Raw genomic sequence first — 26276 nt, forward strand, 5'->3', positions numbered from 1 at the left:
TATTGTTGTGTGTATGTGTATATATATATTGTGTGTAATATGTATGTATAGCTACTGGGTGTACTGCATGTGATCGATGCCCGGGTGGAGTCGAGGGATGGCTCCTTATTGGTCAACCATGTTAGGAGCCATCTATAAATGACATCACGCGAATTTGGCAGATTTTTGACCCCCCTCCCTCGTCACACGGCGTCACAAGAAGTCAGACCCCCCTCAAATATGACGTCACGAAGCTCTGCCCCCCCCCGCCAAAACCATATTTCCATTTTGAATATAAAACATTCTTCAAATCACTTTAAACTATTGTCATTGTAGTGCGTATTTATTGTGGCGCTGGACTCTGATGTAGGAGAAAACATTTAATAGGAGCCGTTGGAAAGCTGAAATTTACCATAAAATTCACTTGAAAATATTCAAGGATTAATTAAAACTGTAAATGTTAAGAATATATTGAAATTCTAAGCAAAATGCTCCTTCATGGAATAAATAAAAGGTGACCTTAGTAAATTTAAATAATCAAATAGTTAATAATGAAAATTTATCAAAATTAGTGTTATAACAATTCTATTGTTTATATTTATTTCAAGTTGCGTATTTTGATGTGACGTCACATCAAATCCCCCCTCCCCCCCTCGTCACGCATCGTCACAAATGTCTGACTCCCCTCCCCCCCTAGGTGTGTGACGTCATTTATGGACGGCCCCTTATGTTTGCTGATCTGGTGATTGCTGCTCAGAGGAGGAGTTGGAGGCGCTGCTGCTGAACCTGGAGTGTGCCACAAAGAGGTGGGGTCTTACCATCAGCCCCACCAAAACTAAGCACCTGCCTGGGTATTTTGTGTCATCAAAGACTCCACCCCCTCAGCTCCCCATTGGTGGTGTAGCAGTTGAGAGGTTGGAGAGTTTCCCATACCTGGGCAGTGTCCTCATGTCCAGCACCGGTTTGACAGCAGAGGTCTCACTCTGAATCAGTCCAACAGCATTTGCATTTAATCGACTGCATAATTCTGCGTGGCAGCTACCTCGCCTGTCGCTCCACACGAAGCTTCAGGTCTTCTCGGATACAGTCATTGCCCTCCCTTGCGAAATGGTGAGCCCCCTCTAGCTGAACATCTGCCCCAGTTTGTAATATTCAGGCTAACCTGTCTACAATCCATCCTGGGTTTAACCACACTGGTTTGTGTAAGTTGTTCAGGGATCATTGCAAGATCTGGACAAAGTCCCATCAGTGTGCCACAATGGTGAGATGTTAACTACATCGCCTGGTATACAGGAGGTCATAGGTTCAATCCGGACCCTGACATTTAGAAACATACTTTTAGATGATAAGCCACTTCGTTGAGCTATCATTTGTGGCCAGGTCATTTCTGAAAAAGAGATATATTGCTCAGTGGGCTTTACCTGGTGTGATAAAAATATTTAATCGTTTTAAAACAAAAATCTGTGAGCTCTCCTGGCAACGAGTCTGCATTGGCTGGGTTATGTCGCTCGCATTCCCAGCCACCGCATGGCTAAGTATCTGTTCGGATGGGTCTTTCATTTAGTTTAGTTTCATTTATTAGGTATAACCCTGTGAGCCATGCGGCTCTTGACTCGGGTGCAACCACAACAAAACAAAAACATGAACAAGAAACATCTTAAAGTGACAACGCGCAACAGAAAAATCCTGGAAAAGACAGCAAAGTCTTCAAGAAAAAACACCGTATTTCAACGCTGTGTGCAAAAATCTCAGTGGGATGCAGGTCAAACAATAACAACCATAAGACAATGTAGATTAAAGTTTTCAGCATCAGTAGCAGAATCCAAAATGTTCAATACACCTTTAAAGATCAGCACACTATAATCAAAACTCAAGATCATACTTTGTAGCATTCATCCGGAGCGAAACATTTTATTTCAGGCCATTCTGAATAGCAGTGGCAGCTAGGGGCGTACAACTCCTCTAGAGCAGTTTTGAGTGAAGATCTCACAGGTAGTGATCCAAGTTGCAGTTTATTGGCGATAGCATTCCAGACCCTGGGGGCATCAATGGAAAAGGCCCTTCCTCCAGTATTTGTACGGCAATAAGGAATGTGAAGCTAGTGAATGAGCGAAGACCTTAGGTCACATTTGTTCTTCGAAACAGTGAGGAGATCCAGCAGGTAGTCTGCTGATTTTTTTGTAAGTACATCGTGAATAATACTACGTGTAGGTGTATAATCTGTGTATATTGTGTGTAATGTGTTTATCTCATGTCCCCTGGGTGTACTGTGTGTCAGTATGTAACGCGTGTGTATATTGTGTAAGCTGTATAATGTGTGTGTATCGTGTATATTGTGTGTAATTGTGTGTATATATTTGCTGCGTGTAATGTGTAGGTTGAATGACATGAAGCAGAGACTCAAGACAGCCCAGTGCTAGAAGGAAGCAATGCGAGCAGTGTCCATACGACATGAGCCACACTGGACACATTCATTTGTACCACAAATCACACATGGCCAAGAAGGCCTTCAAGTGTACTGTATGCGAGAAGGTATTTCGACGTTCATCACAACTTAGAACTCACCAGAGACAGCACACAGGAGAGAAGCCCTTTAAGTGCACTGTCTGTGGTAAAGCGTTTACACGTTCAGCATCTCGTCACGCTCACCAGAAAACACACACAGTCGAAAAACCCTTCAAATGCACTGTGTGTGGAAAGGCATTTGCAGGTTCAGGAATTTTTTTGCAACATCAGAGAACACACTCAGGCGATAAGCCCTTCAAGTGCACTTTGTGTGAGAAGGAATTTAGACATTCATCACAACTTAAAATTCACCAGAGAACACACACTGGCGAGAAACCCTTCAAGTGCACTGTTTGTGGTAAAGCGTTTACACGGTCAGCATATCTTAACATTCACCAGAGAACACACTCAAGTGATAAGCCCTTCAAGTGCACTTTGTGTGAGAAGGCATTTAGACAGTCATCACAACTTCAAATTCACCAGAGAACACACACTGGCGCCAGTCCCTTCAAGTGCACTGTTTGTGGTAAAGCGTTTACACGGTCAGCATCTCTTAACATTCACCAGAGAACACACACAGGTGAGAAGCCCTTCAAGTGCACTGTGTGTGGTAAAGCGTTTACACAGTCAGCATATCTTAACATGCACCAGAGAACACACACAGGCGAGAAGCCCTTCAAGTGCACTCTGTGTGGTAAAGCGTTTACACAGTCAGCATATCTTAAAATTCACCAGAGAACACATACAGGTGAAAAGCCCTTCAAGTGCACTGTGTGTGGTAAAGCGTTTACACGCTCAGAATCTCTGAACAATCACCAGAGAAAACACACAGGTGAAAAACCCTTCAAATGCACTGTGTGTGGAAAGGCATTTGCAGGTTCAGCAAATTTTTCGCAACATCAGAGAACACACGCAAGCGATAAGCCCTTCAAGTGCACTTTGTGTGAGAAGGCATTTAAACAGTCATCACAACTTCAAATTCACCAGATAACACACACTGGCGAGAAACCCTTCAAGTGCACTGTTTGTGGTAAAGCGTTTACACGCTCAGCATATCTTACCATTCACCAGAGAAAACACACTGGCGAGAAGCCCTTCAAGTGCACTGTGTGTGGTAAAGCATTTACACAGTCAAGATATATTAAGAATCATCACCAAAGACAACACACAGGCGAGAAGCCCTTCAAGTGCACTGTGTGTGGGAAGTTATTCGCACGGTCAGACGACCTAAATTGGCATGAGAAGATCCATGTGGAGGAGGTGGAATCGAGCCCATCTCGCATGCAACAAGACCCAAAAGACAACCCGAGTTTAGCAACGTGGCCAGCAGTGAAGGTTGAACGGGAAGACGTAAAGGGGGAATGTGAAGAAGTGAAGGTGGATCGTGAAAAGGTGAAGATGGAATGTGAAGAAGTGAAAGTGAAATCTGAAGATGAAGACTCAACTCCAGGCCCCGATCTCCAGGTGGATGGAGGCAGCGTCAAGCAGGAGCAGCTTTCGGACTCTGAGGGAGGGCCAGGCGACCCCCATGAAGTTGTGGATGTGGAGGTGTGGGTGGAGTTTTTGGGGGAGGGATCGTGCAGTGGTTAGTGTGCCGCCTTACGAGCGCGGGGAACCCGAGTTTGATTCCCGTTCACGGTCGACATCGGTGACAATTATCTGAATTGGTCCTGGGTCAACTCAGCCTCAAATGAGTACCTGGTGTGGTGCCTAAACACCACTGGGGAGACAAAGGCGGACGGGCATGGTGCTGGCCACCCACCCCCTCGCGTGCCGTGCCGACCTTCATCGGTGCTCGCTGCCACACTTCTGTTCAGGCTCTCAAGGGGCAAATTTATCTTCGAAGTTTTTGGACAAAGCAGAGTAAGAGGGCCCAGCACGTTAGAAGTGGGGTCTGGAAAGGTCTGAAAGAATTCCCAATGAAGGTCGCCTTATTTACAGGCATCTCTCATTACAACAATGCGTGCAGCTGTCGGCGTCGTCCACTCGGAGATTACCTTTCATTTAACGTAGCTACCCCAAAGCCTTGGGAACCACTTAAGAAGTTTTGTCTCTTGGAATCTCCATCCGGCCATCTTCTGTCCTCATTCAAACTGACTCCCTTATTAAAATCACCAACGTTTAGGTGTGAATGTTATTTTACAACGTTATTACTATTATTACATATCTTTGTTTCTAATCTATAATTGGGTGGAATGCTTTGATGTTACCTATTGGCCCGAGTCGCCCTTGAAACACATCTCTGCTCAATGGGCTTTGCTCGGAAAATACACTTCTGGTTCTTCGGATTCTGTAAATCTGATGGCATTGAAAACATTATTTAGCATTACGAACGAATGATTACGCATCAACCGATTGTAAGTCTCGATGTAACAATTTGCGTGTATCAGGGTCACGTATAGAATATGGGATGTATGGACAGATCGATTGCGTGTTATGAATATGAGCAATGCCCTTGTATTCATGTGACTGCGGAAGTTTGTGCGAAACGAACTGTCAGCTTAGAAGTGTTGGTGCCATCTTCCTCGCGAGAACAGTTCATAGTTTTCTTTAAAATAAGGAAGCTAATGGGACCTCTCTCGGCCTCGCTGTCCATTTCTCTGCACCACTTCGTCTAATAACACAGATCAAGGATAAGCATCAACACTCCGATGTGTTTAATTAAAAACGAAATGAAACTGGTGGATAAACAACAGATAAAATATATATTTTAAAAAAAACTTTTTTTAAACACGCTTTTATTAAATGTACTGAAAAGTAAGAAATAAATATTTTCTGTTCAAGTACTTTGCATTATTTATGTTTCATATACTCTTGTTGTAACTGACTAAATAAAAGCGTGGGGCGCCCGTACTATTTTTGAGCAAATGTGTGTATTCACAATGGGAAGTAAGTGTTCATATCTTGTTAATATGTTACAATTTGAACGGCAATGTTTTAAGCCGTTTATTTTTGGGAATGCCTGCATTGAGAATGTAAAGTAACTGTTCGTATGTAGTGAATATCTTAATATTGTAACGTACAACTTTTCACGCGTTGATGATTGTGAATATGTCTCGATTGACAATCGCAAGTAACTGGTGATATGTTGGTCATATGTTGTAATGTAAACGTGTAAGTTGTTAAGCCTTTTTATTTTTGTGAATGTCTGCATTTACAATAGAAAGTAACTGCTCATATGTTGTTTGTATATGTTCTAATGTAACGTTAAGTTTGTAAGCCCTTTATATTAGTGCATATGTAGTGTTCGATTTCACTCGGACAACTTCTGTCTTTCTTCGAACACCGCTTTATTTACAACTCTCAGCATGTCCTCCACATTCCACAATATCCAGGTCGCCACGGCTCACTCGCCGTGCTTCACTCGACTCGCTCGCCACCTTTGTATCTCCACTCCCCACGATTACTTCGCTTATTCCGCACTCAGCGACTCCGTACTGAGCGACTCCGCACTGAGCGACTCCACACACAGCGACTTCGCACCCAGCGTCTTTGCACTCAGCAACTCCACCCTTCACCTCTTAACTCCAACTATGTCTCTCAAACTCTGTCTTCCAAACTCTGTCTCTCAAACTCTGTCTTCCAAACTCTGTCTCTCAAACTCTGTCTTCCCTAAGCTCTCCAACGTCAACCCATCTCCAAGCTCTCCGCTCTTCGACCTCTCTCCAAGCTCTCCACCATTCGACCCATCTCCAAGCTCAACTCCTTCAACTCAACTACCCTCTGTTGACTCCGACTCCCGCTCTTATACCCGCTCTCATTACACCCCCGATTAATTAACCCGCGTCCCAACGGCGCTCCGCATTACCGTCGCACCTGTTTATCGCCAGACTTCCAGACGCCTCTCCAGCCCCGGCAACAGCACCAACCAATCGCAGCCGTCCACGGCTCTCCCAGCCTAATTGCCCCAACATAACCTGCACTGTATTCGCCTTTGCTACAGGCTGACCCAAGATAACCCGTACTGTCTGTGTCATCATGTAATCACGCTGTTTCCACAACGCACCTTCGTACTCCACTACACATATATTTGTATTTGCAATAGAAAGTAACTGCTCATATGTTGGTTATATGTTTTAATTTAAACGTCAAATTTGTATGGCGTTGATTTATGTGCATATATCTGCATTGGCAATGGAAAATAACTGTCATATGTTAATGTTATCATTTGAAAGTTTAGTATTTCAGCCGTTTATTTTAGTGAATGTCTGCATTGCCAATGGAAAGTAACTGTCCATATGTTGTAAATATGTTGTAATTCTAACTGTAAGTTTGCATGGCATTTTTGTTTGCTCATGTCAGGATTGGCAATGGAAAGTATCTGGGCATATGTTGTTAATGTTGTAATTAAAATGTTTCGTTTTAAAGCCGTTTATTTGTGTGAATGTGTGCATTAATGAAAATTAACTGCTTATTTGTTGTTAATAGGTTGTAATCGAGACGTACATTTTTAAGCCGCATATATTTGTTAATGTCTGAATTGGCAATGTAAAGTAACTGCGCATATGTTATATTCTCCAAAAATACAGCAGCAGGCGTCATGGTTGGGATCGAACCCACGACCTCCTGCATACCAGGCGAGGTAGTTAACATCACCTAGCCACCGTGGCATCTCTTAAATAAACAAATCAGGTATACAAGTTCAAATTGCATTTGTTCATCAATTCCCAAGTGTGGAAAAGGCAGTAAACAACAGAAACAGCCCCAGACCACACGAAGACAACACACATACTGTCCCTCAGTAACATTGTACAACACTAAAAGTGAACTTAAATTTTGATTTAAAGCTTTCGTGACTGCAGGGATTCATATTCTTGGTTCTTTCGGTAAAGTCACGTAGAAGGGAAACAAAATAATAAAAATATAAAACAATACAATTCTCACGACGTTTCGACTGCAACACAAACAATCATCAGGTGTGAAAACCACAGCAAGAAAATTGGAAAAACGTGGCGGTTATTTTTTAACGTTAGCACCACGGAGAGCGATTTGTCAGTTTGTTCAGATGGACGAGTCCATATATGTTCGGAAAAGAGGAGGGGGGAGACGAAAAATAATGGATGCGGTCTGAAAGCCACCTTAAGCATAATCAATCAGTTAAGACCCGAAATCGCTGCAGACGTAGCAAGATCTGAAATCGCTGCAACCCTCAAAAACGCTAAGATGCCAGCTAGCAACCTCAGCAAAGATGAGCGTTTTGAATTATATAAATTAAAAAAGAGGGATGACATTGTCATCCTCTCAGCTGAAAAGTGCAATGCCACTGTCATCATGGATAAAATAGAATATAACAAAATTAAAGAATTACTCAACGATGGCAGCTATACAAAAATAAAAAGAGATCCCACCAACTTGCTCGTCATAAAAACCAACAAAATAATTTCTGATTCAATCGCATTAATTGATCAAACCAAACAGTTCTCATTGAAACCTTCTGCTGCCAGGCCACCAAGATTATACGGCTTACAAAAAATACATAAAGTAGATACACCCCTCGTCCCATCGTCTCTGCTATCAACTCCCCCACCTACAAACTGGCTCGTTTTTTGTCTGAAATCCTGCGGCCTTTCACTGGAAAAACCACCTCTGCGGTACAAAATTCTACTCACCTGGTATCGACAATCAAGGGTATTTCCCTGTCCCCAGACGACCTGCTTGTCAGTTTTTACGTAGTTTCCTTATTCACCAAAGTTCCTGTACCTGACACCATCGCAATCATTGAAGACTTGGTTCATAAAGGACTAAACACTGAGGTACCCCCCCTGGTGAGACACTGCTGAACCAATACATACTTCACCTGGAATGGAACTTTCTACAAACAGACTGAGGGCACCCCAATGCCCCCCCCCCTATCCCCGGTTGTAGCCAACATTTTCATGGAGAAATTTGAGACTGACGCCATCCAGACTGCCACTCTGCACCCAACCTTATGGAAGAGGTACGTGGATGACACTTTTGTCATCTGGCCACATGGCCAGGCTGCTCTAGACTAATTCTTCGACCACATCAATTCCATACACCCAGCCATCAGATTTACCATGGAAGTCGAAAAAGATGGCAAGCTACCTTTTTTGGATGTCCTAATAAAAAAGAGACCTGATGGTTCAATGAGCCAATCTGTCTACAGGAAAGCTACCCATACGGATGCTTACCTGAAACCGGATTCCCACCACCATCCATCCCAGAAGAATTCCCTCATCAAGACTCTGCACCATAGAGCCCAATGCATATCCGACCAGGAACACATTGCCAGTGAACTCAAGCACGTACACCAAGCTCTTAAGGCTAATGGTTATTCCGACTACACAATCCGTAAAGCTATCACTCCAACCATGAAGAAGGACCCTCTTGAGGAGCCTTTCAAAACCATCACTTTACCCTACATTGCGGGGATCACAAAAAAGATCTCCAAAATCTTGAATAAACACAAGATCCAGGTCCGATACAACACATTACATAAAATCCGTGATCTGGTTCCGTCTGTAAAAGATGTGATTCCGGACATACAGCAACCTGGCGTCTACAAACTAAGTTGCCTCTGTGGTAGTAGTTACATTGGAGAAACCAAACGACATGTCTTGGACCGCATTCGTGAACACAAAGAAGACCTAAAACACGGTAGGACCAACACCTCGGCCGTGGCAGATCACTGTTATAATTCAGTAGGCTCACATGACATTGAATTCTTTAAGAGAGAGGTTCTTTGCAAGCCATCTGGCTACCATGAGAGATTCGTTCATGAGGCTATCCACATATACAAACACAGAGACAATTTCAACCGAGAAGATGGATTCTGGCTGAGCAATCATTGGAAGGATTTGATAAACCATTTCGGGTCTTAATTGATTGATCACGCTTAAGGTGGCTTTCAGACAGCATCCATTATTTTTCGTCTTCCCCCTCTTTTCCGAACATAGATGGACTCGTCCATCCAAACAAACTGTCAAATCGCTCTCCGTGGTACTAACGTTAAAAATAACCGCCACTTTTTTCAAATTTTCTTGATGTGGTTTTCACACCTGATGATGATTGCTTGTGTTGCAGTCGAAACTTCGTGAGAATTTTATTGTTATATATTTTCATTATTTAATTGTTTCCCTTCTATGTGGTGACTTTACCGAAAGAACCAAGAATATGAATCCCCTGCAGTCACGAAAGCTTTAAATCAAAACTATCAATATTGTTAAGAATCCAATTTACAACAACCACTACCACCACAACACCATAGACAAAGATCCCCCGTATAGCCTTGACAGACTATAGGGGCAAGTGCTGTTAACGAGCACCTATGAAGGTCGGGACTGCACACGAGGGGGTGGGTGGCCAACACTACGCCCGGCCGCCTTTGTCTCCCTAGTGGCGATGTCTACACATCGCACCGGGTACTCATTTGAGGCTGAGTCGACCTAGAGGAGGCCCGGTACCGTTTCAGGTAATCGTCACTGATTTTGGCCGTGAGCGGGAATCAAACCCGGGTCGCCAGGTTCATTGCGCAGCGCGCTACCCGCTACACTACAACACCACCACAACACCACAACACAACAACCACCACAACACAACCACCACAACAACCACCACCTACTACTACGATGTCACATAGTCACTTTAAGATGTTTTCTTGTTCATGTTTTTGTTTTTTGTTTGTTGCGGTTGCACCCGATTCAAGAGCCGAAAGACTCACAGGGCTACACCAAAATAAATGAAACTATTAAAACTATGAAACCTTATGAGACCTCCTTTGCCAGAAACAAGATATAGGAATAGGTTTCACCCTTTTAACTGGCACAAAAACTGACACCTTTATTCAAGGCATCATGTTTGCAATAACCACAACACAAGCAGTCAAAATGCAAACAAAAAAGACAACTCTGATAATAATATTGGCACTGTCCTTGAATTTGATTGGTCCACACCCGAGACAGCTTTTCTTAGAGCCTAGTCTCCACTGGTGTTGGACCAGAAGACGCCAAAAGGCGTCAAAAGGCGTCTTCTGGCCCAACACCAATGGAGACTAGGCTCTAAGAAAAGCTGTCTCGTGTGTGGACCAATCAAATTCAAGGACAGTGCCAATAATATTATCAGAGTTGTCTTTTTTGTTTGCATTCTGACTGCTTGTGTTGTGGTCATTGCAAACACGATGCCTTGAATAAAGGTGTCAGTTTTTGTGCAGGTAAAAAAGGGTGAAACCTATTCCTATACTATGAAACCTCTGCTCAGAGAAGCACGGAGTCGAGATGGCAATTCTCCTGCTGTGTATCCTACTGCTGTCCCTCCCGGCCATATCTAGTGCCACACTCAACTCTACAAACGGCTACCCTCGTTATTTTGCGTCAATACTTGTTGCTCGATTTGCCAATACACCTGCAAATGAAACAGCTCATAGACACTTCTACACTCCATTATTGTATCATTTTAAACCCTATCTTTGTCCTATTACTTCACCAGCACTCCTTCCAAACTTCATTCTGCTCTTAAAAATAACACCATCTGCGAGCTGCTGCTATTCGTCCAAGGTTCGCCGCTCTTCATCCTTTCACAGAAAATACTTATGCAAACTGTTAATTCTACTTTGCTTATTTCTGGGTGGTATTGAGCTTCATCCTGGCCCAAATGAAAAGAGCTCGTATAATTCTGTAGATTTTTCTGGCAGGAAAGGTGTTGGTGTTCTACATGAAAACATCAGAGGGCTTGTGATTAAATTAAGTCAATTAAAACTAGAAGTGGCAAATCTTGACCCGGACATTTTTTGCCTAACAGAAACATTTCTCACTCCTGCTGTCAATGACTTGCAGATTACGATTGAAAACTACAACCTTTTTCGGCTTGACCGAGGATCTAAAGGAGGTGGAATTGTCATCTATGTTCGTAACACTATTGCATGTTCACCAGCTCACTCCTTGTTTAAAAAAATGTTGCTTTGAAGGTCTGGCTCTCAGAATAACTCTCCCAAATAATCAACAGATATTGGTAGTGTGCTGCTATAGACCGCCTTGTGGGAAGGATGTTGAAGCTGCATCGGCACTGAGAGAGCTTTTTGGGGGCCTCCCTAAAGGTGAAATAATTTTAATGGGTGATCTAAATTGGAATTGGCTAAACCCGCCGGCCGTGGCCACAAATTTTACAGATGAATTTAACTTGTTTCAATTAATAAATGTCCCCACAAGACCTAACCTAAAAAATCCGGGACAGTCAACTCTGCTTGACGTCCTATTGACAAATGCCCCTCACAATTTCGCACTGACTGGTGTTCTGGGTAATAACCTTAGTGATCACTCCTTCATTTTTGGTGTGAGATCATCAGCCAGACCCAAAGCCCCCCCTAAAATTGTTGAGAAGCACTCTTTGAGACACTTCAGCACTCAGGCATTTACAAATGATGTGCTTCACTCAGATATTGATAAGGTCTGTGATATCCTCAACCTGACTACGGCATGGGAGACTTTCAGGTGCACGTTTCTCCAAATTCTTAACAAACATGCTCCGTTGGTTAGATTTAAAACTAAAGGCAACCACCCACCATGGTATGATCCTTTGATTACAAAGCTCATGAAAACTAGGGACAAGGCTTGGGCATGTGCTCGGAAAAGTAATTTGGTAAATGACTGGCTAGAATACAGGATTTTAAGGAATAGATGCGTAAAAAAAATACGGCATGCAAAAAATGCCTATTTTTCCTCCACTCTCCTGGAATCACATGGAAATGCCAGGATTTTTTGGAAAACAATCAAATCTATCGAAAAGGCATCCAAAACAGAAAATCTGTCCGTTGAGCTTCACCGAAATGGGGAATATTTTTCAGATCCCAAAAAAATAGTTGACAATTTTAACCTTCATTTTTCTGAAGCTGGTAATCTTTTTGATAATGTATTGGGAGTCACCCCTGCTCCTGCAAATTCCTACACCCCTGTCCAAACATTAAACGAATTTAGTTTCCAACCAATCCACCAAAGTAATGTTCTGAAACAACTGTCCTACCTCAAAGGGTCCTCCTCTACCGGAGCAGATAGTTTTCCCGTCTTTGTTCTACTAACTGTTGGTCACCTAATATACAAACCTATAGCCCATATTTTCAACCTCTCCATCAAAGAAGCATCAGTTCCTCTAGAATGGAAACATTCCTATGTCCGTCCACTTCACAAAGGGGCCCTAAAGATGATCCCAATAACTACCGACCTATCTCAATTTTGTCCCCATTGATGAAAAATTTTGAAAAATTATTGAACTACCAAATTAGCAGTTTCCTGTCCACCAACAATCTACTACATCTAAAACAATCTGGGTTCTGGAAAAAAATACAGCACCACATCTGCTGCATTAGACTCTTTGAATCAAATTTACAATAGCCTTGATAATAAGCAGTACTGTGCCTGTTTTTTCTTGACCTGTCCAAAGCTTTTGATACAGTTGACCATAAAACCCTGCTTAGTAAACTAAGTTGCCTCGGTTTTCCGAGAACACAGTACAATGGTTAAAAAATTACTTCTTTTCTCGCACCCAAACTGTATTCACAGATGGTTGGAGGTCAAACAGTGTTAAGATAACAAAAGGGGTTCCACAGGGTTCCATCCTCGGCCCCCTCTTGTTCTCTCTTTATGTCAATGACTTGGGCACTGAACTGGATCATTCCAGGGTAAATCTTTTTGGAGATGACACGATACTGATTACTGCTGGCCGCTCTCCGGATGACGTGATTGCTAAGCTCCAGGGTGATTTCAACAAACTACAACATCAGCTAGTTTCTCTTAAACTAGTCCTGAATACCTCCAAAACCAAGGTGCTATGCTTCTCTCCGGGATTAAAGCATGAAGTAATTTTTCCCCAATTACATTCCTTGAATAATTATCAAATAGAGCAAGTCAAGATCTATAAGTATCTTGGGGTCATCCTGGATTCAAATCTTAGTTTTGAAGATCACATTGATTATATTGGTAAAAAGACAAAAATAAAAATTGGTTTTCTGTATCGACACAAGCACTGCTTCCCCCCAATGTTCCGTTTGGAATTGATAAAAGCTACCATACTGCCTCTACTTGACTACTGTGACATCGTGTATAAATCAGCCCCAAGTACTGTACTGAAGAAGCTTGATTCCATCTATCACTCGGCCTTAAGATTTGCATTGAACTGCCCATATAGGACTCACCACTGTGATCTCTACATTGGGTCAAACTTAACATCTCTTAATGTTCGACAGCTTGTGCACCAGATCTTATTTATTCACGATGTACTTACAAAAAATTCCGCAGACTACCTACTGGATCTCCTCTGTTTCAAATAACAAATTTGACCTCAGGTCTTCGCTCATTTACCAGCTTCACATTCCCTATTGCGGTACTAAAACTGGAGGAAGGGCCTTTGCTATTGATGCCCCCAGGGTCTGGAATGCTATTGCCAATAAACTGCAACTTGAATCACTACCTATGAGATCTTCACTCAAAACTGCTCTAGAGGAGTTGTACAACCCTAGCTGCCACTGCTATTCAGTGGCCTAGAATATGGCTCTAGATTTTGGTGTTACAATTAATTTATGTAGTTTATTGTAAAAACATTCGGTTACAGTCCCTATGATCACTGTTACATTGGATTTATGGCTTTTATTTTGGTGATTTCGAAAAGTTTTTTTTGTTTTGGCCATGTTTTTGTTCATTGTAGTACCGAGTTGACTGATGGCCTTAATCTTAGTTGTCTTTTGGTTGTTGTTGTTATTTTGACTTGCATCCCACTGGGATTTTTGCACACAGCGTTGGTGTACGGTGCTATTTCAGGAATATTTTGATATTTTTTTCCTGTATTTTCTGTTTGCACAGTCACACAAAGTCACTTTAAGATGTTTTCTTGTTCGTGTTGTTTGTTTGTTGCGGTTGCACCCGATTCAAGAGCCGAATGGCTCACAGGGCTATACCAACATAAATGAACTATGAACTATGACTCCCCGACGTCACTTCCTGGTTCAGGGGTCGTCTCGTGACGTCATCGAGCGCGAGACACCCCCCCCCACCCACCCCTCTTCCCCTCCCCTCACTCTGAGCCCGTTTCGGGCTCGATGACGTCACGAGACGACCCCTGAACCAGGAAGTGACGTCGGGGAGTCGACTCCGTGCGTCTCTGAGCAGAGGTGCTGATGGTGGTGGTGTTGTTGTTGTGGTGGTGTTGTGGTGGTGTTGTTGTGGTGGTGTTGTGGTGTTGTGGTGGTGGTGTTGTGGTGGTGGTGTTGTTGTTGTGGTGTTGTTGTGGTGGTGTTGTTGTGGTGGTAGTGTTGTGTTGTGGTGGTGGTGTTGTGGTGGTTGTTGTGGTGGTGGTGTTGTGGTGGTTGTTGTAGTGGTGGTGGTGTTGTGGTGGTTGTGTTGTGGTGGTGGTGTTGTTGTGGTGTTGTTGTCGTGGTGTAGTTGTGGTGGTGTTGTGGTGGTGGTGTTGTGGTGGTGTTGTGGTGGTGGTTGTTGTGGTGGTTGTGTTGTGGTGGTGGTGTGGTGGTGGTTTTGTTGTTGTGGTAGTGTGGTGGTGGTTGTGTTGTGGTGGTGTTGTTGTGGTGGTGTTGTTGTGGTGGTATTGTTGTGGTGGTATTGTGGTGGTGGTGTTGTGGTGGTGGTGTTGTGGTGGTGGTGTTGTGGTGGTTTTTGTTGTGGTGGTGTTGTGTTGGTGGTTATTTCAATGAGCCATTTCAATGCTAAATTCTACGCTAATTCCTTTGTCAAGGCGCTTTGTTTTCTTCTCACACAGCTTAAAGGTCGTGATCTAAGCTTGGCTTTTCTCACTCCAGCGCTGTCCTCCAGACAGTCTCGTCCCTTCACCTGATGAAGGCCGCTTGTGTTGTGGCCGAAACGTCGTGATTTTTTGTTATTTTATTTTCACCTACGTGACTTTACCCAATAGAACCAAAGAGTATGGTGGTGGTTGTGTTGTGGTGATGTTGTGGTGGTGGTGTTGTGGCGGTGGTGTTGTGGCGGTGGTTGTGTTGTGGTGGTTGTGTTGTGGTGGTGGTGTTGTGGCGGTGGTTGTGTTGTGGTGGTTGTGTTGTTGTGGTAGTGTTGTTGTAGTAGTGTTGTGGTGGTGGTGTTGTGGTGGTGGTGTTGTGGTGGTGGTTGTGTTGTTGTGGTAGTGTTGTGGTGGTGGTGTTGTGGTGGTTGTGTTGTTGTGGTAGTGTTGTGGTGGTGGTGTTGTGGTGGTGGTGGTGTTGTGGTGGCTGTGTTGTTGTTGTGGTAGTCTTTGGTTCTATTCGGTAAAGTCACGTAGGTAAAAAAAATAAAACAGCAAAAATCACGACGTTTCGGCCACAACACAAGTGGCCTTCATCAGGTGAAGGGGACCGTACTGTCACGAGGACAGCGTTGGAGTGAAGACAGTCCAGCCCAGGTCGCGTCCTTTTAAGCTGTGTGGGAGGAAACAAAACGCTTTGACAAAGGAATTAGCATAACATGACCGAAAAGCACAAGAGGACCGGCACGGGGTGGCGGTTTACAAATGTATGTGTGAAGCGAAATAAGCTTCTATGAAAGTTTGGTATGTCACTATTTGGATAAATGCTATTGAAAATTAGTTTAATGTTCGGTATGATTTAGAACATCTTTCCAATGGTTGCTTAATTTGAAACCATCTTCTCGGTTGAAATTGTGTCTGTGTTTGTAAATCTGAATTGCCTCGTGGACAAATCTCTGATGATAACCCGTGGGTTTACAAAGGACCTTGGTATCGGAGAAAACTATATCGTGATCACCAACAGCGTTGTAACAGTGGTCAGCTACGGCAGAAGAATTTGTTCTGCCGTGTTTCAAATCTGATTTGTGCTCGCGAATTCGGTCAGAGACATGTCGTTTCGTCTCCCCGATATAGCAATCACCACAAGTGCAGCTCAATTTGTGACTTTACCGAATAGAACCAAAGAGTATGGATCCTTGCAGTCACGAAAGCTTCAAATCTAGATATGTTGTGGTAGTGTTGTGGTTGGGTTTTGGTGGCAGTGGTGGTTGTGTTGTGGTGGTGTTGTGGTGGTCGTGGTTGTGGTGGTCGCAGTTGTGGTGGTTGTAGTTGTGGTGGTCGTAGTTGTGATGCTAGTGGTTGTGGTGGTCGTAGTTGGGGTGTTCGTAGTTCTGGTTGTGGTTGTCGTGGTTGTGGTGGTCATGGTGGTCGTGGTTGTTGTGGTCGTAGTTGTGGTGGTTGTAGCGGTTGTTTTTTTGTTGTGGTTTTAGTGCTTGTAGTAGTGGTGGTTGCTGCAGGGACGGGTCAAGGTTCTTGTAGGCCCTAAGTGATAACTTTCAACAGCTGCTACTGCTGCCCACGTTACTACCGCCGCTGCCTTCGATCTGGCCGAGATTTAGCCAGGCTGCTTTATGTGAGGAGCTCGCAAATCCTTGAAAGATCTGGACAGTCCCATCGGTGAACTCCTCCAACAGGCGAGGCTGCGTCGGCTGGGTCGTGTGCCCCGTATGCCCAGCCACTGCATGCCCAAGCAGCTTTTGTTAAGTTACATACAGGAGGCTAAACGGGTGTGTCATGGGCTAAAGATGAGATGAGTGATGTGATACAGGAGGATGTGGAGCTGAGTGAACTTGCTCACGACTGGTACCAGCGGTGTCAAGATCGGCCATCCATAAATGACATCACGCGAATTTGGCAGATTTTTTACCCCCCTCCCACCCTCGTCACACGGCGTCACAAGAAGTCAGACCCCCCTCAAATATGACGTCACGAAGCTCTGCCCCCCCCCCCCCGCCAAAACCATATTTCCATTTTGAAAATAAAACATGCTTCAAATCACTTTAAACTATTGTCATTGTAGTGCGTATTTAATGTGGCGCTGCACTCTCTGATGTTGTAGGAGAAAACGCGTATTAAAAATGAGTCGTTGGAAAGCTGAAATTTAGCATAAAATTCACTTGAAAATATTCAAGGCTTAATTAAAACTGTAAATGTTAAGAATATTATATTGAAATTCTAAGCAAAATGCTCCTTCATGGAATAAATAAAAGGTGACCTTAGTAAATTTAAATAATGAAATAGTTAATGAAATTTTTCAAAATTAGTGTTATAACAATTCTATTGTTTATATTTATTTAAAGTTGCGTATTTTGATGTGACGTCACATCAAATCCCCCCTCCCCCCCTCGTCACACATCGTCACAAATGTCTGACCCCCCTCCCCCCCTAGGTGTGTGACGTCATTTATGGACGGCCCCTTATGTTTGCTGATCTGGTGATTGCTGCTCAGAGGAGGAGTTGGAGGCGCTGCTGCTGAACCTGGAGTGTGCCACAAAGAGGTGGGGTCTTACCATCAGCCCCACCAAAACTAAGCACCTGCCTGGGTATTTTGTGTCATCAAAGACTCCACCCCCTCAGCTCCCCATTGGTGGTGTAGCAGTTGAGAGGTTGGAGAGTTTCCCATACCTGGGCAGTGTCCTCATGTCCAGCACCGACCGGTTTGACAGCAGAGGTCTCACTCCTGAATCAGTCTGACAGCATTTTCATTGAATCGACTGCATAATTCTGCATGGCGGCTACCTCGCCTGTCGCTCCACACGAAGCTTCAGATCTTCTCGGATACAGTTGTAGTGGCCTTATTGATGTCGGAGACTGTTCTTTGGAGACAACGCGTATTTATTACAAACACTTCAATTACAGTGGCGAATCTGATACTTGAAGCGTTAACGGCCTCTTCACCCGTACTCTATAGAGGGAACGTTCCCCGAGCTTTAGCCCACGCTAGCTCCCTACTTCCCTCTATCCTGGTCCTCCCTCAGGAGGCTGTCTGACCTTGCCCAGCTTCGACGCAGGTCCCGATCACCAGCCACATGAGTCCGTCCCTCGAAAGTACAGCGGGCCAAAGGAGTTCCAGGGTCTGGCTAGTCGATCTTGTTTCTTCACTGGCTCTTCACCTTGCTTGAGTCGAACTGCGCCTCAGTTCTCCGGGTCCCACCTTTTATACAGTCCCTCACTGAGGGGTGGGGCTGGGAGGGATCACAGCGTCCCCCACAGCCCCCCAGGGTGGTGGCTGGAGCGGACGTGTTTGTGGCCACTGCCCTACAACCGCGTGTCCTCCCATAACACCTCTACACAGCCATGCCCTCCCTTGCAAAATGTGGAGCCCCCTCTAACTGAACATCTGCACCATTTGGTAATATTCAGGCTAACCTGTCTACAATCCATCCTGGGATTAACCACACTGGTTTGTGTAAGTTGTTCAGGGATCATTGCAAGATCTGGACAAAGTCCCATCAGTGTGCCACAATGGTGAGATGTTAACTACATCGCCTGGTATACAGGAGGTCATAGGTTCAATCCGGACCCTGACATTTAGAAACATACTTTTAGCATATTTGGCTGCTAAACATTTCCACGTGATGATAAGCCACTTCGTTGAGCTATCATTTGTGGCCGGGTCATTTCTGAAAAAGAGATATATTGCTCAGTGGGCTTTACCTGGTGTGATAAAAAAATATTGAATCATTTTAAAACAAAAATCTGTGAGCTCTCCTGGCAAGCGAGTCTGCGTTGGCTGGGTCATATCGCTCGCATTCCCAGCCACCGCATGGCTAAGTATCTGTTCGGATGGGTCTTTCATTTAGTTTAGTTTCATTTATTAGGTATAACCCTGTGAGCCATGCGGCTCTTGACTCGGGTGCAACTGCAACAAAACAAAAACATGAACAAGAAACATCTTAAAGTGATGACGCGAAACAGAAAAATCCTGGAAAAGACAGCAAAGTCTTCAAGAAAAAACACAGGTAGTGATCCAAGTTGCAGTTTATTGGCGATAGCATTCCAGACCCTGAGGGCATCAATAGAAAAGGCCCTTCCTCCAGTATTTGCACGGCAATAAGGAATGTGAAGCTGGTGAATGAGCGAAGACCTTAGGTCACATTTGTTCTTCGAAACAGGGAGGAGATCCAGCAGGTAGTCTGCTGATATTTTGTAAGTACATCGTGAATAATACTACGTGTAGGTGTATAATCTGTGTATATTGTGTGTAATGTGTGCATCTTATGTCCCCTGGGTGTACTGTGTGTCAGTATGTAACGCATGTGTATATTGTGTAAGGTGTATAATGTGTGTGTATCGTGTATATTGTGTGTAATTGTGTGTGTATATATTTGTTGTGTGTAATGTGTAGGTTGAATGACATGAAGCAGAGACTCAAGACAGCCCAGTGCTAGAAGGAACCAATGCGAGCAGTGTCCATACGACATGAGCCACACTGGACACATTCATTTGTACCACAAATCACACATGGCCATGAAGGCCTTCAAGTGTACTGTATGCGAGAAGGTATTTCGACGTTCATCACAACTTAGAACTCACCAGAGACAGCACACAGGAGAGAAGCCCTTCGAGTGTACTGTTTGTGGTAAAGCGTTTACACGTTCAGCAACTCGTCACGTTCACCAGAGAACACACACAGGCGAGAAACCCTTCAAGTGCACTGTTTGTGGTAAAGCGTTTGCACGGTCAGCATATCTTAACATTCACCAGAGAACACATTCAAGCGATAAGCCCTTCAAGTGCACTTTGTGTGAGAAGACATTTAAACGCTCATCACATCTCCAAATTCACCAGATAACACACACTGGCGCCAATCCCTTCAAGTGCACTGTTTGTGGTAAAGCGTTTACACGGTCAGCATCTCTTAACATTCACCAGAGAACACACACAGGCGAGAAGCCCTTCAAGTGCACTGTGTGTGGTAAAGCGTTTATACAGTCAGCATACCTTAACATTCACCAGAGAACACACACAGGCGAGAAGCCGTTCAAGTGCACTGTGTGTGGTAAAGCGTTTACACGCTCAGGATCTCTGAACAGTCACCAGAGAAAACACACAGGCGAGAAGCCCTTCAAGTGTACTGTGTGTGGTAAAGCATTTACACAGTCAAGATATCTTAAGAATCATCACCAGAGACGACACACAGGCGAGAAGCCCTTCAAGTGCACTGTGTGTGGGAAGTTATTCGCACAGTCAGTCGACCGAAATTGGCATGAGAAGATCCATGTGGAGGAGGTGGAATCCAGCCCATCTCGCATGCAACAAGACCCAAAAGACAACCCGAGTTTAGCAACGTGGCCATCAGTGAAGGTTGAACGGGAAGAAGTGAAGGGGGAATGTGAAGAGGTGAAGGTGAAATGTGAAAAGGTGAAGATGGAATGTGAAGAAGTGAAAGTGAAATGTGAAGATGAAGACTCAACTCCAGGCCCCGACCTCGAGGTGGATGGAGGCAGCGTCAAGCAGGAGCAGCTTTCGGACTCTGAGGGAGGGCGAGGCGACCCCCATGAGGTTGTGGATGTGGAGGTGTGGGTGGAGTTTTTGGGGGAGGGATCGTGCAGTGGTTAGTGTGCCGCCTTACGAGCGCGGGGAACCCGAGTTTGATTCCCGTTCACGGTCGACATCGGTGACAATTATCTGAATTGGTCCTGGGTCAACTCAGCCTCAAATGAGTACCTGGTGTGGTGCCTAAACACCACTGGGGAGACAAAGGCGGACGGGCATGGTGCTGGCCACCCACCCCCTCGTGTAGCATGCCGGCCTTCATCGGTGCTCGCTGCCACACTTCTGTTCAGGCTCTTAATGGGCAAATTTATCTTCAAAGTTTTTGGACAAAGCAGAGTAAGAGGGCCCAACACGTTTGAAGTGGGGTCTGGAAAGGTCTGAAAGAATTCCCAATGAAGGTCGCCTTATTTACAGGCATCTCTCATTACAACAATGTGTGCAGCTGTCGGCGTCGTCCACTCGGAGATTACCTTTCATTTAACGTAGCTACCCCAAAGCCTTGGGAACCACCTAAGAAGTTTCGTCTCTTGGAATCTCCATCCGGCCATCTTCTGTCCTCATTCAAACTGATTCCCTTATTAAAATCACCAACGTTTAGGTGTGAATGCTATTTTAAAACGTGGTTACTATCATTACATATCTTTGTTTTATCTGTAATTGGGTGGAATGCTTTGATGTTACCTACTGGCCCGAGTCGCCCTTGAAACAGATCTCTGCCCAATGGGCTTTGCTCGGAAAATACACTTCTGGTTCTTCGGGTTCTGTAAATCTGATGGCATTGAAAACATTATTTAGCATTACGAACGAATGATTACGCATCAACCGATTGTGAGTCTCGATGTAACAATTTGCGCGTATCAGGGTCACGTATAGAATATGGGATGTCTGGACAGATCGATTGTGTGTTATGACTATGAGCAATGCCCTTGTATTCACGTGACTGTGGATGTTTGTGCGACACGAACTGTCAGCTTAGAAGTGTTGGTGCCATCTTCCTCGCGAGAACAATTCGTAGTTTTCTTTAAAACAAGGAACCTAGTGGGACCTGTCTCGTCCTCGCTGTGCATTTATCTGCACCACTTCGTGTAAGAACTGTTGGATATCGAGCCTTTTACTAAATTAAGATTAACAATATTTGCCCTCATATATATATGTTGAGGAGTAGAGGGATGACGGAATGTCACACTCGCCTCGGGAGGAGTGACGTCACGTCCCCCCGGGGTATTTGAGGGGGGGGGGCCGGTGACGTAGAGGGGGTCTTCGCCAGGAGCCGGGTTCGTGAGCGATAGGGAAGTGGGGACCCAGGGTAGGGGACGACGAGCTCCAGGCAAGGGGGATTCCCAGTACCCTTTCCCCGTGGTGAGACTTAGCTTACCCAAGTCTTGTGTTAGCCCTTCCCCAAAAAGCTAGGCGACAGCCCTTAATAAACTGGTTGGCGTCGGCCCCGACAACGTCTGCCTTCGTGTCGCCATTTACACCACAACAACTGGTGTCAGAAGTGGCTTCCGTGCTCGCGACCGTGTCCAAATATTGGCGCGAGACGGAAGACCGCGCCTGGTGTACCGGCGCCACGAAGAGCAAGGCGGTGACGCGGCCCTGGCGAAGACCCCGGAGGTCGGGGGCCCCCCAGGATACGCGCCCCGTGGAGGTGGCCCGGCTGGAGCCGGGGGGGGGGGGGGGAGGCCGGCGGCTGGGGGGGGAGCTGCGGGCGCCGCCAGCCGACGTGTGGCGGGGCTTAGCTGCCCAAGCTGGAGCTGCGCCAGCAGTCGGTAGCGCAGCTCACCGCCTGCTGGGGCTGCCCGAGGTGCGGGTGCGGGCACGGCCGCGGGGGCGGCACGGCGATCGCTGCTGTTTGGGCGAGTCCCGGCCGGTGGGTTCGGGGTCGGCTGCACCCCTGTGGCGCCGTTCGTGTCCACGAAGGGGGGGGTGACCGGCTGGATTTCCAGGCCAGGTTTGATGCGGCCCGTCGGTCCGTGCGCTGGCCCGGAAGAGGAGGAGCTGCTCGCACTGCCCCCACATGCTTGGACGCTCGGGCACCCGCACACCTTTCTGAACATCCCACCGGCGGAGGAAGGCGACGCTGCAGTCGGCCTACCAGCGGATGGCCGAGGTGTTCGAGCCGCCCGACGAAGCGCCCCTCAAGTTCACCGCGCGCCGCAGGGAGGGAGGGAGGGGGAATCGCCTCTTGCGTTCCGCTGCTCCCTCCTTGCATTGGCTCGGAAGGGACCGCGCTGGACTCCCTGGTCCTGGAGAGGCTGCCGGTCCTCGCAGGGGAGCTCGGGGATTTGTTACGTCCATCGGGGCAGGGGCCAAGGCCACTTCGCTGGCCGTCGCGCAAAATATTCAGGCCCGGGGGCGGGCCACCTGCTCTCGTTGTGGCCAGGTGGGCCACTTTGAGAGCGGGTGCAACAACGAGCCCGGGGCCTCCTCCAAGGCCTCTCCTCCTTGCGGGCGTCCCCCCAGCAGCGGAGCCTCCCGGGCAGCAGGCAAGTCGCAACGCTTCCATCGCACGGCCGCTCTCTCCACCTCAGGCATCTCGTAGGGTTAGGGTTCATCTTCATGGGCCCATCTCTGGGGGGGGGCGGGGGGCGGTGCGCCCGACGATCGCGTGGCCCGGAGGGACCCGACAGCGGCGGCCACCTCGCCGCTGTCGGGTCCTCGGCCGTGGTGGGGCGCGTGCAGGGGGTGGACGCGAGGATCCTGGTGGACACGGGGGCGTCCGCCACCATTGCCTCCGAGGCCGTCTTCCGGTCGCTGCCGCACAGTGTGTGCGCGTGGCTGCCAACGGGGGGGTAGCCTCGGTATTTTGGGGCCATGTCGTCGCGTCTGTGGCGACGGGGGGGGAGAGATATCGCGTTGCGGGGACCTGTGTTGGTCTCTAGGACTCTGGCCGTGCCGTGCTTGTTAGGCACCGAATTTTTTTGGCCAGGATGCCCGTTCGGATCCCGGGCGACCAGGGGTGTGTGGAGATGCCGTCGGGGGACCGGCTGCATTTCCCGCAGTCCCCCTCGGTCGTGGCTCCCCTGGCCGCCAGTGTATGGGCTATGACCACGAAATCCGTGACGGTTCCACCCGAGTCGCGGATCCAGCTCCCCCTCAGGCTGCGCAGGCCATTGACGTTGGGAGTCCCCGGATGCAGGCGTCCTCCTGTCTCCTTCCAATTATTTTGCGAGATTCGACGGGCTGGTGGGCGCTTTCACAGCCGTGGCTGCGGGTCCAGGGACTTTTCTTTGCAGGTCCTAAATCCGGGGGCCCGCGCCGATCGCCGTCGCTGTTGGCGCCGTGGTTGGCGCATGCCACCCCAGGCCCTCCTCCCGGCATCCTTGAGCCGCCGGGAGGGGTGGTGGCGGGAGTACTGTCCGTGGGGGGGGGGCCCGACGCATCTTGGATCGATGCGTTGTGCATTGAGAACGCCTCGTTGCCCTCCCAGGAGCGCCAGCGGCTCCTCCGCGATCTCATCGTCAGATATTCGCCGATGTGTTCAGCCAGGGCAAATTCGAATTTGGGCCGTACCACTCTCCTGGAACATCATATCGACACGGGCGACTCGGCGGCCCCTATTCGACTGAACTCACACCGCTTTAGCCCAGCGGAATGGGATAATGTCCGCTCCGCAGTTGATCACATGTTGGCGGCGGACATTATCTCTCCTTCCACCAGCCCTTGGGGAGCCCCCATCGTGCTAGTCAAGAAACGGGACGGGAGTCTCCGCTCCTGCGTCGACTTCCATAAATTGAACAAGATTTCAGTGATTTAAAGCTTTCGTGACTGCAAGGATCCATACTCTTTGGTTCTATTCGGTAAAGTCACGTAGGTGTTGTTTTATTATTTACCTACGCGACTTTACCGAATAGAACCAAAGAGTATGGATCCTTGCAGTCACGAAAGCTTTAAATCTAGAATTGATAACCTCTACGGGGAGGGCTTTCACCTATCTGTTAGAGCTTTTAACAGACAACGGGACAAGAAGTCACAGCTCATCGAGACGCTGACCTTCTTCAAAAGATGCCGCCATCACAAGCTTAAATGTCGTGATCTAAGCGTGGCTTCTTCCACTCCAGCGCTGTCCTCCAGACAGTCTCGTCCCTTCACCTGATTAAGGCCGCTTGTGTTGTGGCCGAAACGTCGTGATTATTGTTGTTCTATTATTTACCTACGTGACTTTACCGAATAGAACCAAAGAGTAAAGATTTCAGTGGCCGATGCACATCCCTTGCCTCGCATGGACGATTCCCTCGACGCCCTCTCGGGTGCACGGTTCTTTTCGACCCTCGATTTGCTTTGCGGGCTTTTGGCAGTTACCATTGGATGAGGCGTCCAGGCCAAAGACCGCGTTCCGCACACCCCAGGGGCTGTTCCAATTCAATCGGCTCCCTATGGGTCTTCATTCGGCCCCGGCCACCTTTCAGCGCCTCATGGAATTGGTCTTGGCGGGGCTGCAGCGGGAGTCTTGTTTGATTTACTTGGACGACGTTATCGCTTTCGGACGTACGTTTGACGAACACTTGCAGCGGTTGGAGGCGGTGTTCGCCAAATTGCGCGCTGCGGGCTTAAAATTCAAACCTCGGAAATGCCACCTGCTGCAACCATCGGTGAAGTATTTGGGCCACATTGTTAGCGCGTCAGGTGTGGCCACGGATCCAGAGAAGACTGCTTGTGTCCGGACGTGGCCGACTCCCACATCTGTCGCTGAGGTGCGTAGCTTTGTGGGCTTCGCATCGTACTATCGCCGGTTCGTCCGCGATTTTGCGACTATTGCGAAGTCACTACATGCACTCTCTGCCAAGGGACAGAAATTTTCGCTGGGGGAAGGAGGAGGAGGAGGCCGCTTTTGCGGCGCTTCGCACGGCCTTGTCAGATGCGCCGCCCTTGGGGTACCCGGATTTCTCCCGGCCGTTCCTCCTCGACACCGACGCCAGTGACACGGGCATTGGGGCCGTCCTGGCTCAGGTTGTCGATGGGGCAGAGCGGGTGGTGGCCTACGGTAGCCGCGTTTTGTCCCCCACTGAGCAGCGGTACCGTGTGACCAGGAGGGAGCTGCTGGCCATTGTTTTCTTCGTCCAATTGTACGGGCCATATCTGTACGGTCGCCGGTTTACCGTCCGGACCGACCATGCAGCCCTGCAATATTCCCTCCGAATTGACCAGCCCTCGGGTCAGCTGTCACGCTGGCTCGAGGTTCTCCAGGAGTTGCCCCTTCGATGTCATCCACAGGAAGGGGACTCTGCATGGGAATGCGGACGGCCTTTCCAGGCGCCCCTCCCCGTGGGCGGGTGTGCGCCTGCGCCCTGGGTTCCAGCCGCTGTAAGGCCCCAGTGGATACCGCGGCCCAGTTGGTCGCATCGCCCGACGCGGCGCCCTCTCCGGGTGGGGCGTTGCCTGGGGATTTTGGTCTGGGACTCCCCCGGGAGGTATGGTCCCAGATGCAGATGGAGGATTCCTCTCTGCTGCGGCTGCGACGCCGGGTTCGGGTCTAAGGGCCCGGGGCTCGGCTCCGTCGGCTGGCCCGGTGGTCGCCATGCATGACGGACTCCTCGTGC

At 47.3% G+C, this 26276-nt stretch overlaps 2 protein-coding genes across 4 annotated transcripts in view; both read left to right on the top strand.

Annotated features, from left to right (window-relative positions):
- The first annotated feature begins 676 nt into the window (after positions 1–676).
- On the top strand, positions 677–22187 carry LOC116957746 (uncharacterized). The gene is made up of 3 exons (XM_076057942.1): positions 677–785; positions 2357–4073; positions 19602–22187. The coding sequence occupies exons 2-3, from the start codon at positions 2431–2433 to the stop codon at positions 20797–20799; spliced, it is 2841 nt and encodes a 946-aa protein (XP_075914057.1). The 5' UTR covers positions 677–785; positions 2357–2430; the 3' UTR covers positions 20800–22187.
- LOC116957743 (uncharacterized) overlaps positions 679–26276 on the top strand; it is a 192890-nt gene continuing 167292 nt past the window's right edge. Inside the window, exons 1-2 of one of the 3 annotated variants that reach the window (XM_076057828.1) lie at positions 679–785; positions 17627–17735. The gene's annotated coding sequence lies outside the window, so the exon portion shown is untranslated. Of the gene's footprint in view, positions 786–14511; positions 14600–14674; positions 15945–17626; positions 17736–26276 lie in introns of those variants that run through there. The other 2 variants (XM_076057829.1, XM_076057831.1) reach the window with 2 other exon arrangements.

Source organism: Petromyzon marinus, chromosome 85 (assembly GCF_048934315.1).
Source record: "Petromyzon marinus isolate PM22_M1 ecotype Great Lakes invasive population chromosome 85, UKy_Petmar_22M1.pri1.0, whole genome shotgun sequence".
Taxonomy (NCBI): Eukaryota; Metazoa; Chordata; class Hyperoartia; order Petromyzontiformes; family Petromyzontidae; genus Petromyzon; species Petromyzon marinus.

Bases quoted from the DNA above. Each gene is read 5' to 3' on its own strand.
- LOC116957746 (XM_076057942.1), top strand. From the start codon at position 2,431: ATGAGCCACACTGGACACATTCATTTGTACCACAAATCACACATGGCC. The intron at 4,074-19,601 runs GTGTGCCGCCTT...AATGACATGAAG, and splicing joins GAGGGATCGTGCAGTGGTTA to CAGAGACTCAAGACAGCCCA.